At 39.8% G+C, this 19,608-nt stretch overlaps 1 protein-coding gene across 1 annotated transcript in view; it reads right to left on the bottom strand.

Annotated features, from left to right (window-relative positions):
* ELP4 (elongator acetyltransferase complex subunit 4) overlaps positions 1–19,608 on the bottom strand; it is a 635,326-nt gene that overhangs the window by 456,036 nt on the left and 159,682 nt on the right. Inside the window, exon 4 of the mRNA XM_053689320.1 lies at positions 8,580–8,664. Coding sequence (XP_053545295.1) covers positions 8,580–8,664 — 85 coding nt within the window. The remainder of the gene's footprint in view (positions 1–8,579; positions 8,665–19,608) is intronic.

Here is a 19,608-nt window from a genome sequence, read left to right as displayed (position 1 = left end):
TTAGTATAACAGTTAGGGTAGATTAATTATTAGTTTAATGTAATTTTAGTATAATATTTAGGGTAAGTTAATTATTAGTTTAATATAGTTTAATGTAATTTGAGTATAATAGTTAGAGTAGATTAATTAATAGTTTAATATAGTTTAATGTAATTTTAGTATTACAGTTAGGGTAGGTTAACTATTAGTTTAATATAGTTTAATGTAATTGTAGTATAACAGTTAGGGTAGGTTAATTAATAGTTTAATATAGTTTAATTTAAATCTAAAGGTAAGTTTACATTTATTATAAGATAGGGATGAGTTAATATTTAATGTAAAGTTAGCGGGTTGTTAGGTTTAGGGGTTAATAGTTTAATTTAGTTTATGGCGATGTGGGGGGCTGGCGTTTTAGGGGTTAATAGGTTTAGTAAGTGGTAGTGATGTGGGAGGCCAGGGGTTTAGGGGTTAATACCTTTAGTTAGTTGCGGCGGGGTCCAGGAGCAGCGGGATAGGGGTTAATAACTTTATTTAGTTGCGGTGGGCTACGGGATCGGCGGTTTAAGGGTTAATAACTTTATTTAGTTGAGGCGGGTCCTGGAGCGGCGGCATAGGGGTTAAACAGTTTAGTATAGTGGCGGTGCTTAGTGACAGTATACAAATAAAGCTGGCAAAACGCTGAAGAGCAGCAAGATCGATGACCGTTTAGTTAACAACAGTCCGCTGCTCATCACCCCGTACTTGGTGTGCGGCTTTTTGACAGTCTTTGATATAAATATGGAGAGTGTATTCAGGTCCACGTCTGCAATGTTAGGCGATGTCAGGCGAGCGTATTGGTGCCGTCGAATGCAAGTAAGTTGACGGCTTGATAAGTAGGCCTCATAGACTTTGTTCAAAAAAACAAAAAAAACATTGAACAAATACACATGCCTTTTATCTAAAGAGAGTTTACAACTGCATTTTTTATAACAATTTACTGATGTCAGTTCTCTTAAGTGCTGCTGGGACTCACGCAATAACCTTCGGAGTTTCATATGTGGCGGTAGTCAAGATGGCCCTACACTAGACTAAGAGAATTAATCTTGTAGTTACCATGAGAGTAGAAGGTACAAAAATAATACTAAGAAACTATCGCCATGGACAACAATATGGCAGCCAGAATAGTTTTAGAAATTATTTGGTTAATGATCTTGATTAAAAAGTAGGTCTAGCAAATTGTAGTGGCATCAGGATTTCTGACAACCAGTGGGTTAACGGGTGCTGGCTTGTGGTGGCAGAATCCCCTGACACAAGTTTAGTGTGACCACATTGCGTCTATTGTGACATTGTAACTGTGATATTACGGCAGACACAGTCATTCTACCTGAGTGAAACTCTTGACTTGAACTTTAGGGACATTAAGATACGGAGTATCATGTGTAAACTTAAGAAATTGACAACATATTCAAATAAAGCTGAAATTAATTTGCTTTTCACTTTTAAATGGGGCAACAAAAACATTCGATGACTCTTTAGAGTCCTGCAGTTGTTTATTGTAGGAAAATTAGCAGCAGAGTGAAAAGGGGTTATTGAGTTTTTGTAAAGGGGACACTTTTGATCTTGATCTATGAGGGTGACCTGTGTAACCACTTGTATAATCAACAGAATTTACACTGTGGTTAGATCCCCAAGTAACTCTGTGTATACAGAAAAACTGTAAAATGAACCACAAGGCTATAGGCTAAAGGTGTCTGGTAGAAACTTTCATTTTCTGTAAATAAATGATAAAAACATAGAAACCAACAAAATATACAATAACATGAATATTTGAATGAAATAACTAAATCTGTTTGCTGTGCACATGTACATTATTAAGGAAGTGGTGAAAAAAAAGACAAGATTTTTTTTAAAAATGTATGCAGAGTTAAAGGGACATGAAACCCACATTTTTTCTTTCATGATTTTGAAAGAACATGCAATTGTAAAGAACTTTCCAATTTACTTCTATTATCTAATTTGCTTAATTCTCTTGATATTCTTTGTTGAAAAGCATATCTAGATAGGCTCAGTAGCTGCTGGTTGGTGGCTGTACATAGATGCCTTGTCTGATTGGCTCACCCATGTGCATTGATATTTCATCAATAAAGGATATCTAAAGAATGAAGCAAATTAGATCATAGAAGTAAACTGGAATGTTGTTTAAAATTGTATTCTCTATCTGAATCATGAAATATTTTTTGGGGGTTTCATGTCCCTTTAACTGTAACGTTCTAATATTTTTAGTGTGCAATGTTTACAGGAACACAAGGGGTTAAAGTGTGAAGCCACAATGCATAACTGATGAGCCAATCACCAGCCATATTCAACTTTTTAGTGGAATTGCTCTGGAGATCACTTTCATTTTGCACTTAACCACTTTGTGGGGGTTAAACAAATAGTATATGCAAATAATAATGTAATAAAACACATTAGAACATTGTAAAGGTCTTGAAGTATAATTAGTGTTCACTTCTGTATTTGTATTAGGGCAAAAGAACAATAAAATAGTTGCTTGGTTTTGCACGATATAAGAACGGAGTTCTGAATCAGAAAAGGTATAGTATCAGCACTGGACAGCTCATTTTCACAAAAGTAACAAAAATGTTCCAACGTTTTTTTCCCATCTGTTGAAGGGACAGGAAACACCAATTTTTTTTTTCTTTCATGATTCGTATAGAACATATAATATTAAACAACTTTCCAATTTACTTCTATTATCAAATTTGCTTCTTTCTCTTATTATTCTTTGCTGAAGGAGCAGCATTGCATAACTGACAGCTAGATGAACACCTCTAGTTAGCCAATCACAAGAGACTAATGTGTGCAGGTACAAATCAGCAGCTAGCTCTCACTAGTGTAGGATATGTTTGTATTCTTTTTCAACAAGGGATATCAAGAGAACAAAGCACATTTGAAAAACATAAATTATGCTTACCAGATAATTTAATTTCCTTCTGTATAAGGAGAGTCCACGGCATCATTCCTTACTGTTGGGAATACTGAAACTGGCCACCAGGAGGAGGCAAAGACACCCCAGCCAAAGGCTTAAATACCTCTCCCACTTCACCCATCCCCCAGTCATTCTGCAGAGGGAACAAGGAACAGTAGGAGAAATATCAGGGTATAAATGGTGCCATAAGAAAAATATAATTTAGAGGGCCGCCCATCGGAGAACACGGGCGGGGGCCATGGACTCTCCTTATACAGAAATAAATTAAATTATCTGATAAGCATAATTTATGCTTTCGTTCTTAATATAAGGAGAGTCCACAGCATCATTTCTTACTGTTGGGAAACTTATACCCAAACTCTAGAGGACACTGAATGATAACGGGAGGGACAAAAAGAGAGGTGGCCCCTAATCTGAGAGCACCACAGCCTGCAAAACCTTTCTCCCAAAGGCTGCTTCAGCTGAAGCAAAAACATAAAACTTGTAAAATTTACAAAAAGTATGTAAGGAGGACCAGGTAGCCGCCTTACAAATCTGATCCATAGAGGCCTTGTTCTTAAAGGCCCAAGAGGAAGCCACTGCTCTAGTAGAATGAGCTGTAATTCTCTGAGGAGGCCTATGTCCCGCTGTCTCATAAGCTAAGTGGATAACACTCCTCAACCAAAAAGATAAGGAAGTCGAAGAGACCTTCTGACTCTTACGCTTCCCAGAATATCTGTCCCCTCAGGGAACTGGCAGAAAGACCCTTCTCCAGTCCATCCTGGAGAAACGATAAGATCCTGGAAAACTTAACCTTATGCCAGGGAAATCCATGCTCCTCACACCAGAATAAATAGGTTTTCCACACCTTATGATAGATGTGACAAGTAACTGGCTTACAAGCTTGAATGAGAGTATTAATACCTCTCTCAGAAAAACCTCTCTTGGCTAAGACTAGGCATTGAATCTCCACGCAGTCAGCCTCAGAGAATCTAGATTTTGATGAACAAAAGGACCTTGTTCCAGCAGATCCCTGCGACAAGGTAACTTCTATGGAGGAGAAGATGACATCCCCACCAGATCCGCGAACCACATCCTTCGCGGCCATGATGGAGCAATCAGTATCATACCGTGGAGATAATGGAGTCCAGGCCTGGACCAAATAAAATATTTCCCTTAAAAGGAAGGGAAAGGAGTATAGACTTAGAAGTCATATCCGCAGGCCAGAACTTCAGCCAGAGCGCCCAACAGTTCTGCACTGAAAATCCAGAAACCTTAGCATTTAGGCGAATAATCTGCATGTTTGCATCACAGATAAAAGAATTAGCAATTCTCAAGGTTTTAATTCTTTCCTGAATAACATCGAGGGGACCTTCCACCTCGATCAATTCCACCAGTAGGTAGTCGCACCAGTAGGCCGCAGCTCCAGCAACCAAGGCAACAGCCGCTGCCGGTTGAAACAAGTATCCCGTATTTTGAAACATTTTTCTTAGAAAAGTTTCCATTTTCTTATCCATCGGCTCTCTGAACGTTGAGCTATCCTTCAGAGGGATTGACAGATAAGCAGCAATGTGTGTGGTAATCTCAGACGGTAAAGCAAGTGGTCTTATGATCCCAATTTATTTTGCAAGAGACTGTTAATTTTATGCAAACAACCTGAACTGTACTATATAACAGAGACTAGCGAATATCGCGTTCCATCCTCTGATTCACAAAAAGAAAAAGCTATTTACTATTTAAATAAACAATTGTTTATTAGCTATACGTTTAGCCTTAAAAAAAGTGGTTTGAGCTTTTTATTTAAGCAATACTAAAAAGTTATTGTTGTATATACTCCTAATTGATCTTTTACGCCTATAGGAGTTTAACCTGTAAAACTGTACTTTTTATTAGCTACATCGATTGTTATAAATTTTAGTATATTATTACATCCATTTTCTTATATCCTTCTCACGGTTGGTACCAACTCTTTTAATATACACATACAACTACACAGTTTCTTTTAAATGGTTACATGTTGATATATGTGAATTAAATAAATAGATACTTTTCAACCAGCATTGTTAGTGAAGTATTATTACAAAAAACAAAACATTTATATTTGTTTTATTTTTTTTTAAAACTTTTTTCAAATTTTTTTTAGAAATTATTTTTCAAACATTTTTAAATAAAACCTTAAATAAACTATTTACACACGGTCATATGTATACATATATATATTTCTAAACATTTTTCAAGTCCATTGTTATTTGTTAGATATTTAGCCAGTGTTTTGACACAGGCGCACGCATATTAGAAAAGGTTATTTTACATAGTAGTACGTTTGGCCAGCGTGGAGATAGCGTCATCCACCTTAGGGACGGAACCCCACAACTCCAATTAAGAGTCCGGGACCGGGAATAATTTCTTAAAGGAAGACGAAGGGGAAAAGAAAGATCCGATTCTATCCCACTCATTTCGCCATTTTTACAGGTACAGGAAAAGTTAACGACACAATCCTGTCCTCGTAAACTCTGTCTAATTTAGGAATTAAAGGTTCATCAGGCAGCTTGGCCTCTGGAACCTCTAATGTAGACAGGACCTCCTTTAGAAGAAAATTTAAGTGTTCAATCTTAAATCTAAAGGCTGGTTTCTCTGCAACAGGAGGCCTAGAGGTAGCAGACTCCGACCCAGAAAGTTCACCCTCTGAAGCCTCAGAGTGTGACCCATCCTCGGATAACTGAGCAAAAACAGATAAATCCAATAAATTACTTGATGACCCCTGGACAGGAGAGCTATGTTCAACCTTTCGCCTGTGGTTAGCGGGGCGAAGTAAAGCACTGAGGGCCTCAGACACCACAGTCTTTAACTGCGCTGTAAAATCTGATGGTAAAAGGCTCCCTCCAGATGGAGGATCAGGCATGCTACAGGAATCTGCATGTGTAGAGGGAGATGACTGATGGGTATGCACCTCACGGGACTGCGAGTCCTCAGAGGTGGACGGCTCAGTGGTTGGTAGGAAAGGTTAGTGTTGGTTGTAAGCATCCCTGAATAGTAGAGTTTTTAGGGAGCGCTTGAAGCTTTTAAAACTAGGGGAGAGTGTTGTAGAGCGAGGCAGGGAGTTCCACAAGATGGGGGCCAGTCTGGAGAAGTCCTGTAAATGGGAATGTGAGGAAGTAACAAGAGAGGAGGAGATCCTGAGCTGATCGAAGGGGACGGGAGGGAGAGTATCTGGAGAAAAGTTCTGAAATGTAGGGGGGAGCAGTGCAGTTGAGAACTTTGTATGTCAGAGTGAGGATTTTGTGTTTAATCCTAGAGACAAGAGGAAGCCAGTGAAGGTATTGGCAGAGAGGCGCAGCAGATGAAGATCGACGAGTAAGGAAGATGAGCCTGTAAAGGAGCTATGTGGCAGCTAGGTAGACCAGAGAGGACGGAGTTGCAGTAGTCGAGGCGGGAAAGGATGAGAGAGTGGATTAAAATCTTAGTTGTATCTTGTGTAAGGAAATGTCTAATTTTAGCTATGTTTTTAAGGTGGAAGCGGCAGGCCCGATGTGACCCCAAGACATCGGGCATTTGGGGTAGGAGTAATGATGGAATTATCAACAGTTATAGAAATTTTGGGGGTGGATACATTGGAAGAAGAGGGAAAAATAAGGAGTTCAGTTTTGGAGAGATTTAGCTTAAGGTAGTGAGAGGACATCCAAGATGAGATATGAGAAAGACAGTTAGTGACACTAAAGGGGTTAACCTTCTTAGACCTAATAATGTTGTAAAGGCATGTGGAACATAGTTGAGAGGGCGGGCACACCAAGGCCTCCTCACAATATAAACAGGTATTACTATTTGGAATAGAGGGAGTACCCTCAAGTATATCAGAATCCTCCATAGCTTAAGCTATTGACAGTAGTATACAGAAAATAAAACAATCTATTTCTCATAAAAACAGCACCTTTATACTCCCAATGGCTGGGGCGCTCACCACCTCCTAGACCCAGACAATACAGATGATGCGCAAGGCAGGACCGCCCCTGCTATGAGAAAAAGCGCACCAAGCTACTAGCTGCGCAGCGTTAAAAGTGAAAGTAAATCGTGCACGTTCCAGCCACATAACAAACAGTCTATGAGCCCAATAAAATCTCACACATAAAGCAGCATAAAATCAAAGCATTACATTTGATTAATCCCAACTGTTCAATAATCCCCCTCAGGAGATATTAACCCATGATTCAATTAAGATAAAAGGAGCCACACTGTGACCCTGTCTTCTAGCGTTTTCAACATATGTAAAAATTGAAACAATCTTACCAGAATCCATGCTGTGGAACAGAAACACAGCCTTTTCAAGTGTGACAGTCTTGTAGCATCGCTCCTGACATGGACTTGAGTGAGAAAACAAGCAGGCAGTGAAACTCATCATCACTGATTGCTTAGGAGCTGTTAGCAGATAGTCTGGATGGGTTCGCAGAAAGACTCTCACTGCATTTCCAGACTCTAACTTTCGTCAATGCTCTCACTGAGATGCTGACAAGACTACTTAAAACTCCAGTCCCATATCGAAGGGCAGATACCCTCCCTAAGGAACTACTCTGAAATCTTCTGACACTTCTCTGCCATCCTCCTGTGACGAAAGGCAAAGAATGACTGGGGGACGGGGGAAGTGGGAGAGGTATTTAAGTCTTTGGCTGGGGTGTCTTTGCCTCCTCCTGGTGGCCAGGTTCAGTATTCCCAACAGTAAGGAATGATGCCGTGGACTCTCCTTATATTAAGAAGGAAATAGAAGTGAATTTAAAAGTGTCTTAAATTGACAAGCTCTATCTGAATCATGTAAGTTTAATTTTGACTTTCCTATCCCTTTAAGCGTACTACTTTTTATTTATGCGACTGCTCTATTAGTAAACATTCATTTTAAACCTATTTATGAAATCAGATCTCATACTTGATCTTTTGCACTTTGAAGGATGTGCTGTTAAAACAACACAAGATCTGTAAATAAACTGTCCAAAACTTTTTAAAACTTGTGTCACGTAGCAAATATTAATATAACAGCACACAATAATATTACATTTACCAATTAACTACATTCCTGTTCCAATCCTGAGTGTCCCTACAAATGGGAGGTTCTTGCCAAGGCAACCTCAGTCACATTGATAAACATCAAGTTGCATGTATAAGTGAAACCAGGCTGTGTATATAGAAAAGAGGTAACAATCCACTGCCTATGTAAACCATTTATTTTGGACAGACAACTGCATTATATTTGAAAACAAAATTTGTAACAGTGTTAAACAGACCTGCTACTTAATAAAAGCCAAAACAGAAAATGATAGAATTAACAAGTACAATTAAAGAGCCAATGTGTGAAAGCAGCATTCAGCTCAGAACAGACACCATGTGTAGTTAATCAGTCATTAGTACAAATTTTAAGGATAAGCATATTTTATGAGTGGTTGAGTGCATTCACACCACCTTGTCATGTCCGCTGAGATCTGAGCAACGCTCCAAATACACATTAACAGTTGAACTATACTGCTTCTTGTACCCTTGTTTACCTTATCAGCGCTTAGAAACAGCTTGTTCACTGTTCATTATTCCAAGACCTTTCCGGCCTCACCCTGGAGAATTTTGAAAACAAATTAGTTACACGATTATAGCAGATACTAAAGGTGCTTGCTACCTGGGGATTCGTTCCATCAAAGCCCTCTTGGTGAATCACTCGCTGGATAGATTGTAGAAGCTGGCTGTAATCGCAGGTCATCTCTCTATAGAAATAAAAGGCAGACACTGGTCATTTCGGCTTTGTACATAAAAATACAAAAAAACACAAATATTTGATAGTTGGTAAATTTTTTATTTAAAAAATACATACAATTTTGCAAAAAAAAAAAAAAAAAAAACATTTTGAAGATTACATTTGATAGAATTTAACAGACAGTGCCCTACTTTTTTCAAGCTGAAATGAACAGTTTTAGAAGTTGGATTTAAGAGTTCCATTGCTAAGATCATATTCTATTTGCAAGCTTAAAGGGACACTAAACCCACAATTTTTTTCTTTTATGATTCAGATAGAACATGCAATTTTAGGCAACTTTCTAATTTACTCCCATTATTATTATTTGTTCTTTTGCTATCTTTATTTTAAAAAGCAGGAATCTTAGTAAAGGAGACAGCCCATTTTTGGTTCAGCACCTTGGTTGCGCTTACTGATTGGTGGCTAAATGTACCCTCCAATCAGCAAGCGCTATCCAGGGTGCTGAACAAAAAATGGGCTGGCTCCTTAGCTTAGATTCCTGCTTTTTCAAATAAAGATATCAAGAGAATGAAGAAAAAATGATAATAGGAGTAAATTAGAAAGTTGCTTAAAATTGGTTTAGTATCCCTTTAACAACTAGTAGTAACAAAAATCTGAAAATCCATGAAGGTTTTTCTGTTATAACAATTTGATAAAGGGACACTCCACTTCTATGAGGAAGCAGATCATCCCTAAGTAAAAAAAAAATAGCTTTTTACAGTGCATGCACAAAAATCTTAGAACCAGCTTATGTAAATAGTTATATGTGCACATAAAAACGCATAAAGAACAACAAACACTTGTAAAATATGTGCGCACAGGGTTACACAACTAATTGTCTTCTTTTTTTCAATAAACTATAGTTGTTGATTAGATTAGATTAGATTAGAAGGAATGTTGCTATGATATCATGGTCATCCTGGTGAAAAGAGCAAATTCCAAGAAGTCACCTACCTATGGAAATGTTTAACCTTGTGATAAACGACATATTGGCAGCACCACTCAATGACAAGTTTAGTTAAAAAAAATAAAAAAAAAATACCAGAAGTAAATTGTCCATTCACTTCTGGTATATATATATATATATTTTTTTTTTCAACTAAACTTATCTGTGGGTACAAAAACTGAGTGAAATGCTATAAAACTAAACATCACCACATTAATGTACTAATAATGTAATGTATTAACACAATGTTCCCTTTAAGGCTGGCACCGTTGTGTGGTATGTTTTTTTAAAATACATGAAATTCAAAAACATTCTATTAAAAATATATAAAAACATTATTAAAGGGAAAGTCTACTTGATTTTTATATTGTTTAAAAAGATAGGCAACACATTTACTACTCATTCCCCAGCTTTGCACAACCAACATTGTTATATTGATATACTTTATAACCTCTAAACCTCTGCCTGTTTTAAGTCCCTGTAAAAACACCTGTATTTATCACAGAGTCTCTCAAGTGTAACTACTCATGAATATATTGTCTGTACATACATCCGTGACACACAACTCACTCTGAGTTCCACACTTCTCGGTCGTCACAGTGTTTGAAGTATTATAACCCACAAAGTAATTATAAACATCATAAGTTGCAACATTGGCTTACCCCTCCTCTGTCAAGACTTGCCTGTCCTGTGGCGGTTTCGTAAGGATTCAACAAACCGTAATGTAGTCCTATGTGCAATCACAAACACACCAGTCCTGGTTGTCGCTTAGCGCTTGTAGTTACAGAGGGGGCGTGTAGCCTTGATGCAGTGCCGACTCCGTATACCCGGCCCCTACATAAACAAAGAATCCAATATAGAAGCAACAAAATTGCGAATTCCAAAGCATCAAACTGGAGATAACTTGAAGTTTAAAACGTCCACTTTATTGTGCAAAGTTTCCTGCGTTTCCTGCCTTTGCGGCACTTCCTCCAAGGAGTTTGTGCCGCAAAGGCAGGAAATGTGTCAGCTGCAGTCACTGTGTGCTGTGCTCCATTGTTCTTTTTAACTTTGCACAATAAAGTGTACGTTTTAAACTTCAAGTTATCTCCAGTTTGATGCTTTGGAATTCGCAATTTTGTTGCTTCTATATTACGTCCCTGTAGGCCACCTCTTATCACACTACATTGTATTAGTTTTTTACAGCCAGACAGTGCTAGTTCATGTAGATAGCATTGTGTTCACGTCTGCGGAGTTACGCAGGAACCATCACTAATTGGATAAATTGCACGTTTGTAAAAAAAACAATGAGATAAAGGGGCAGTCTACAGAGGCTTAGATACAGGGTAAAAAGTATATTAATTTAACTGTGTTGGTTGTGCAAAAGTGGACTGAAGGACTTACCTATCAAAAGCTGCTTCAGAAGAACCAAAAATGGTAGAATTTAGAAAAAGTATGTAAGAAAGACCAAATTGCTGCCTTTCATATTTGATCCACAGAGACCTCATTCTGAAAGGCCCAGGAACTAGCAACTGATCTAGTAGAATGGGCAGTAATCCATTAAAGGGACAGTCTAGTCAAAATTAAACTTTCATGATTCAGATAGGGCATGCGATTTTAAATAACTTTCCAATTGATTTTTATCATCAACACTGATTTGTTCTCTTGGTGTTCTTTGTTGAAAGCTAAACCTAGGTAGGTTCATAAACTGATTTCTAAGCCCCTGAAGGCCACCTCTTATCTGAGTGCATTTTGATAAGATGTTCACAGCTAAACAGCACTAGTTCATGCATAGGAGGGGATCTTGACAGTGTTACTATGAGATTGAAGCCACAATATGGAAATTATAACAATGTTATTTAAAATATCAGTTTATCTTGGCTTCCCTATGTAGCATTCACCAGCGAACACTTAGGAAGCACTATAAAATAATCTAGGGAGAGTCAATAAGACAAAGCTTACCAATATCATACAATAATGTATTAATTTTGCAAAAAAATACATCTCTACCACTAAATAGTGTTTCTTCGGAACCCAAAACAACACCACCAGGAAGTGTGAACTTGGAGCAACTGCCCACAAATTTTTTTTTATTTAAAAAAAAAAAATACAGATTGAAAGAATGATAAAGTTTTACAATGTCAGACATCATCAGAACTTTATAGAGGTTCAATATAGAGGTGTTTCAATAAGAAGATCTGCTACAGAGTTCCCACCAAGATGCTGGCTTCATATAAAAGGGTAAGATTCTGAAGCTAAGAAAATTATTCTTCACCATTTTGGAATCAAACAACCAGCATGAGAGGTATAAAAATGTATTGTATGCCCCATTTATAAAAATAATCACTTTCAAACTCTCCTACAAAACTCGCTGACTACTATAGTTTTTGTAACTTTTAAAACAAATATTAGTGACTTACTCTGCATTCCTGCACATGCAACTTAGACTTACAAGCTGATAATACTAAGCTTTGGCATTCGGCAGCTTCATTTTTGCTAAATGCAGAAGTAGATGGCCACGCGTGGACTTCGGCTATTTTTGTTGCTGGATTTGTGCTTGTAAAAGATCACCACACTATGTTCAGCATTTGCACAGATCTTAGTGCAGTGATCTTTCACATCATAGTCAATTCAGCACCAAAAATAGTTGAAGTCCACAGCTAGCTACTGTTTGATATTGTAATAAAAATGTATTTCATTATGGGTAGTAAAAACTATGCAATATAGCTTCATTATTTATTTTGTTTCACTCCCCTGTAATTTGAAGGACTATTACAGGGATGTGAAACCCCAATTTTTTCTTTCATTGTTTAGATAGATAATACAATTTAAAAAAAAGTTTCCAATGTAGTTCTGTTATCGAATTTGCTTTGTTCTCATGTTCTTCTTAGTTGAAGAGATATCTAGAAAGGTAGCGTGCACATGCCTCAAGCATAACATGACAGGAAAACAGAATTCATGCTTACCTGATAAATTACTTTCTCTTGCGGTGTATCCAGTCCACGGATTCATCCTTTACTTGTGGGATATTCTCATTCCTTACAGGAAGTAGCAAAGAGAGCACACAGCAAAGCTATCCATATAGCTCCCCCTCTAGCTCCACCCCCCAGTCATTCGACCAAAGGTTAGGAAGAAAAAGGAGAAACCATAGGGTGCAGTGGTGACTGTAGTTTAAACAAAAAATTTTTTACCTGACTTAAATGCCAGGGCGTGCCGTGGACTGGATACACCGCAAGAGAAAGTAATTTATCAGGTAAGCATAAATTCTGTTTTCTCTTGCAAGGTGTATCCAGTCCACGGATTCATCCTTTACTTGTGGGATACCAATACCAAAGCTTTAGGACAAGGATGAAGGGAGGGAACAAGACAGGTACCTTAAACGGAAGGCACCACTGCTTGCAAAACCTTTCTCCCAAAAATAGCCTCCGAAGAAGCAAAAGTATCGAATTTGTAAAATTTGGCAAAAGTATGCAGTGAAGACCAAGTCGCTGCCTTACAAATCTGTTCAACAGAAGCCTCATTTTTGAAAGCCCATGTGGAAGCCACTGCTCTGGTAGAATGAGCAGTAATTCTTTCAGGAGGCTGCTGGTCAGCAGTCTCATAGGACAAACGGATGATGCTTTTCAGCCAAAAGGAAAGAGAGGTAGCAGTCGCTTTCTGACCTCTCCTCTTACCAGAATAGATAACAAACAAGGAAGATGTTTGTCTGAAATCCTTAGTTGCTTGTAAATAGAACTTTAAAGCACGAACTACATCAAGATTGTGTAATAGACGTTCCTTCTTCGAAGATGGATTAGGACACAGAGAAGGAACAACTATTTCCTGGTTAATATTCTTGTTAGAAACAACTTTAGGAAGAAAACCAGGCTTGGTACGCAAAACTACCTTATCTACGTGGAACACCAGGTAAGGTAAATCACACTGTAAGGCAGATAATTCTGAAACTCTTCGAGCAGAAGAGATAGCTATCAAAAACAAAACTTTCCAAGATAACAACTTAATGTCTATGGAATGTAAAGGTTCAAACGGAACCCCTTGAAGAACTGAAAGAACTAGATTCAAACTCCATGGCGGAGCCACAGGTTTATAGACAGGCTTGATTCTGACTAAAGCCTGAGCAAACGCTTGAACGTCTGGTACCTCTGCCAGACGCTTGTGTAACAGGATAGACAAAGCAGATATTTGTCCTTTTAAGGAACTAGCTGACAATCCTTTCTCCAGTCCTTCTTGGAGAAAGGACAATATCCTGGGAATCCTAATCTTACTCCATGAGTAACCCTTGGATTCACACCAACAAAGATATTTCCGCCATATCTTATGGTAGATTTTCCTGGTGACAGGCTTTCTAGCCTGAATCAGAGTATCTATAACTGACTCAGAGAACCCACGCTTTGATAGAATTAAGCGTTCAATCTCCAAGCAGTCAGACGTAGAGAAACTACATTTGGATGCTTGAACGGACCATGTATTAGAAGATCCTGCCTCATTGGCAGTGTCCATGGTGGGACAGATGACATGTCCACTAGGTCTGCATACCAAGTCCTGCGTGGCCACTCAGGTGCTATCAGAATCACCGAAGTCTTCTCCTGCTTGATTCTGGCAACCAGACGCGGGAGGAGAGGAAACGGTGGAAAAACATAAGCCAGATTGAAGGACCAAGGCGCTGCTAGAGCATCTATCAATACCGCCTTGGGATCCCGGGACCTGGACCTGTAGAGAGGAAGTTTGGTGTTCTGACGGGACGCCATCAGATCCAACTCTGGGGTGCCCCATAGCTGAGTCAGCTGGGCAAATACCTCCAGGTGGAGTTCCCACTCCCACGGGTGAAAAGTCTGACGACTTAGAAAATCCGCCTCCCAGTTGTCTACTCCTGGGATGTGAATTGCTGAGAGATGGCAGGAGTGATCCTCCGCCCACCTGATTATTTTGGTTACTTCCGTCATCGCTAGGGAACTCTTTGTTCCCCCCTGATGATTGACGTAAGCTACAGTCGTGATGTTGTCCGACTGAAATCTGATTAATTTGGCCGCCGCTAGTTGAGGCCATGCCTGAAGAGCGTTGAATATCGCCCTCAGTTCCAGAATGTTTATCGGGAGAAGAGTTTCTTCCTGAGACCATAAGCCCTGAGCTTTCAGGGAGTCCCAGACCGCACCCCAGCCTAACAGACTGGCGTCGGTCGTTACAATGATCCACTCTGGCCTGCGGAAACATATTCTTTGAGACAGGTGATCCTGAGACAACCACCAGAGAAGAGAATCTCTGGTCTCCTGGTCCAACTGAATTTGAGGAGACAAATCTGCATAATCCCCATTCCACTGTTTGAGCATGCATAGTTGCAGTGGTCTGAGGTGTATCCGAGCAAAAGGGACTATGTCCATTGCCGCAACCATTAGTCCGATTGTCTCCATGCACTGAGCCACAGATGGCCGAGGAATGGAATAAAGAGCTCGGCCAGTAGTTAAGAGTTTTAGCTTTCTGACCTCCGTCAGAAATATTTTCATTTCTACCGAGTCTATCAGGGTTCCTAGGAATGGAACTCTTGTGAGGGGGGAGAGAGAACTCTTTTTGATGTTCACCTTCCACCGGTGAGACCTCAGAAAGGCCAATACAATCTCAGTGTGAGACTTGGTTCTTTGGAAAGTTGACGCCTGAATTAAGATGTCGTCTAGGTAAGGCGCCACTGCTATGGCCCGCGGTCTTAGAACCGCCAGGAGGGACCCTAGCACCTTTTTGAAAATTCTGGGAGCAGTGGCCAACCCGAAAGGAAAAGCCACAAACTGAAAATACTTGTCCAGAAAGGCGAACCTGAGAAAATGGTGATGATCTTTGTGGATAGGAATGTGCAGATACGCATCCTTTAGATCCACGATAGTCATATATTGACCCTCCTGGATCATTGGTAAGATTGTCTGAATGGTATCCATCTTGAATGATTGGACTCTGAGGAATTTGTTTAGAATTTTGAGATCCAGGATTGGTCTGAAAGTTCCTTCCTTCTTGGGAACCACAAACAGGGTTGAGTAAAACCCCAGTCCTTGTTCTGCAATTGGAACTGGGTGGATCACTCCCATTGTATGTAGATCTTCTACACAGCGTAAAAAACGCCTGATCTGTAGACAGATGAGAAATGTGGAACCTTCCCCATGGAGGAGAGTCCTTGAATTCTAGAAGGTATCCCTGGGCTACAATCTCTAATGCCCAAGGATCGTGTACATCTCTTGCCCAGGCCTGAGCGAAGAGAGAGAGTCTGCCCCCTACTAGATCCGGTCCCGGATCGGGGGCTACCCCTTCATGCTGTCTTGGTGGCAGCTGCAGGCTTTTTGGCCTGTTTACCCTTATTCCAGCCCTGGTAAGGTTTCCAGTTTGCCTTGGGCTGTGAAGCGTTACCCTCTTGCTTTGCAGCCGGAGAGGATGAAACGGGGCCGTTCCTGAAATTGCGAAAGGAACAAAAATTAGCTTTGTTCTTTGTTTTAAAGGCTTTGTCCTGAGGGAGAGCATGGCCTTTTCCCCCGGTGATATCTGAAATAATCTCTTTCAATTCAGGCCCGAATAGGGTCTTCCCTTTGAAAGGAATGTTCAAAAGCTTGGATTTAGACGACACATCGGCCGACCAGGACTTTAGCCATAGCGCCCTGCGCGCCAAAATGGCGAAACCTGAATTTTTCGACGCTAACTTAGCTATTTGGAAAGCGGCATCAGTGATAAAAGAATTAGCTAGCTTTAGAGCCTTAATTCTATCCATAATTTCCTCATATGAGGTCTCCGTCTGGAGCGAGTCCTCCAGCGCCTCAAACCAGAAAGCAGCTGCAGTAGTTACAGGAATAATGCAGGCAATAGGTTGGAGAAGAAAACCTTGTTGAACAAAAATTTTCTTAAGTAAACCCTCTAATTTTTTATCCATAGGGTCTTTAAAAGCACAACTGTCTTCAATTGGTATGGTTGTGCGTTTAGCTAGTGTAGAAACAGCCCCCTCCACCTTAGGGACCGTCTGCCACGAGTCCCGCATGGGGTCAGATATGGGGAACATTTTCTTAAAAACAGGAGGGGGGACAAAAGGGACACCTGGCCTATCCCACTCCCTAGTAACGATATCCACAATCCTCTTAGGGACCGGAAACGCATCCGTGTAAACAGGGACCTCTAGGTACTTGTCCATTTTACATAATTTCTCTGGGATCAACAAAGGGTCACAGTCATCCAGAGTAGCTAATACCTTCCTAAGTAAAACACGGAGGTGTTCTAGTTTAAATTTAAAAGCCAATGTATCTGAATCTGTCTGGGGAGGAACCCTTCCTGAATCAGAGACTTCTCCCTCAGACATCAAATCCCTCGCTCCCACTTCAGAGCGTTGTGAGGGTATATCGGATACGGCTACCAAAGCGTCAGAATGCTCATAATCTGTTCTTAAAACGGAGCTATCACGCTTTGCAGGTAACACGGGCAGTTTAGATAAGAAGGCTGTAAGAGAATTATCCATGACTGCCGCTAAGTCTTGTAATGTAAAACGGTTAGACGCACTAGAGGTACTAGGCGTCGCTTGCGCAGGCGTAACTGGTTGTGACACTTGGGGAGAGGCAGACGGGCTACCCTCGTTACCTTCAGTCTGAGAATCATCTTGGGCCACATTCTTAAGTGCAACAATATGATCTTTAAAGGGTATAGACATATCAGTACAAGTGGGACACATTTTGAGAGGGGGTTCCACCATGGCTTCTAAACACATTGAACAAGGATTTTTCTTAGTGTCAGACATGTTTAACAGACTAGTAGAGTACACAAACAGGCTTGGAATCACTTTAATCAAATAAAAAACACAATTTGAAAAAAACGTTACTGTGCCTTTAAGAGATAAAAAGAGCACACAATTTTACAAAACGGTGAAAAATGCAGCAATCTTTCTGAAATGTTCACAGTATGTAGCTAAAGCCTTAATAAGATTGCACCCCAAGTTTCAAAACGATTAACTCCTTAATGCCTAAACCGGAGCAGCTTAAAGCCAACACCTGGTTAAATCACTACAGCACCTTGCCACCGCCTTGCTGTGGTCCTACCTACCCTTAGGGATCAGATTTGGGGGAATATAGCTTCTTTTAGGCCCTCAAACATCAGCAGGACCCTCCATGTGAAACAGCATAAACTTATCTGCAATTCTAAGTGCCCTCCCACTCTACTCCGGAGCTGTGAGGCCTAGTAAATCACTCCTAAGTGACTAAAAAACAGCCATGTGGTAATAACCCCAGAAAAAAACCAAAAGGGCTTTCAAAGTGTCTTGCAAAACAATTTTTCCTTAGCCAAACAATCGATTGCCCTGAATAAGTGTCAACCAGTATATTAGCCCTATTATGTAAGCATTCAATTCCTTACTAAGTCTGTGAACATAGCTTACCCTCCCCTCATGGGGATATTGTCAGTCACTTCTAGCATTATCTCAGTCTTGTCTAGAAATAAATGACTGAACATACCTTATTGCAGATCACCCTGCAAACTGTTCCCCCCCAACTGAAGTTTTCTGGTACTCCTCAGTCCTGTGTGGGAACAGCAGTGGATTTTAGTTACAACATGCTAAAATCATTTTCCTCTCAGCAGAAATCTTCATCACTTTTCTGCTAGAGAGTAAATAGTACAAACAGGTACCATTTAAAATAACAAACTTTTGATTGAAGATAATAAAACTACAATTCTAACACTACATTCACTTTACACTCCCGAGGGAGACCCTAGTGCTTAGAGCCAGCAAAGAGAATGACTGGGGGGTGGAGCTAGAGGGGGAGCTATATGGACAGCTTTGCTGTGTGCTCTCTTTGCTACTTCCTGTAGGGAATGAGAATATCCCACAAGTAAAGGATGAATCCGTGGACTGGATACACCTTGCAAGAGAAATAGTGCTGCCATCTAGTGCTATTGCTAATGTATAACGTTGTTGCAAAATTGCCGCCATAGAGTACTGCACACTCAAGTTTACATCCCTGGTTTTCAACAAAGGGTAACAAGAGAATGATGAAAAAATGATAATACAAGTAAGTTAGAAAGTTGTTTACAATTGTAATTTCTATCTGAATCATGAAAGAAAAATTTGGGGTATTATGCCCCTTTATACACAGTATAATGACCAACAGATTTTTCTAAGAAATTTCCTAATGTTCTTTAATTTGCAGACCCTCTGTATCATGTGTATAGTTTGGTAATTACAGCGCCTACACCTATAAAACCACAAGCTCCCCAAAAAGTCCCTAAAACCTTTTAAAATATACAATAATCCAGATGGAGGGTGCACCAAAGAGACTAAAGTGCTAAACCACTCTAATGCTCCCTCCATCTGGACTTCTGCATCATGTGACAGACATTAGCCAATCACAGACTAGTATACGTATACACTGAACTTGTGCACATGCTCAGAAAGTGTGAATATAAAAAGACTGCACAATTTAATAGTGTAATTAAATTGGAAAGTCTCTTAAAACTGCTGCTCCATCTGAATCATGAAAGTTTAATTCTATGTTATGCTATAAAGTAATGGGTGCTTCCATGTTAAAACCAATGTTTTCCCATTGTCTATCTTTTCTGCTGAGGACAATTAGGGGCAGATGTAAAACAGACAATAGGTGCAGACAAGGTTATGTGGAAACCCTGTAGTTACCTTTACAATAATTTATTATACATAGCCTTGTTTGTATACTCTTTTATTTAAAGTGACAGTCAACGTTGCTATTAATGTTATGTAATTATGCACGTAACAATGCCTGTAAAAAAGGAGACGTTAAAGTTGTAACCCCTCAAAACTTTACTTACCTTCCCTTCCTCTGTGTCCTCTTCACCTCCTCAGATTGCGCTGTTGAACTACGTGTAAGCGCACACCCGTGCTGAGTAAAACTGTTGGGGCACGCTGTGATTAGACAGCGCGCCTGTGACGAGCTTCTGAAAAAACTAAGGAGCTAAAGAAGAGGGCTAGGAAAGGAAGGTAACGTTTTGGGGGGCTACAACTTTAACATG

The sequence above is a fragment of the Bombina bombina genome, chromosome 7, assembly GCF_027579735.1.
Source record: "Bombina bombina isolate aBomBom1 chromosome 7, aBomBom1.pri, whole genome shotgun sequence".
NCBI lineage: Eukaryota > Metazoa > Chordata > Amphibia > Anura > Bombinatoridae > Bombina > Bombina bombina.
This window is presented reverse-complemented; position numbering and strand designations above follow the sequence as displayed.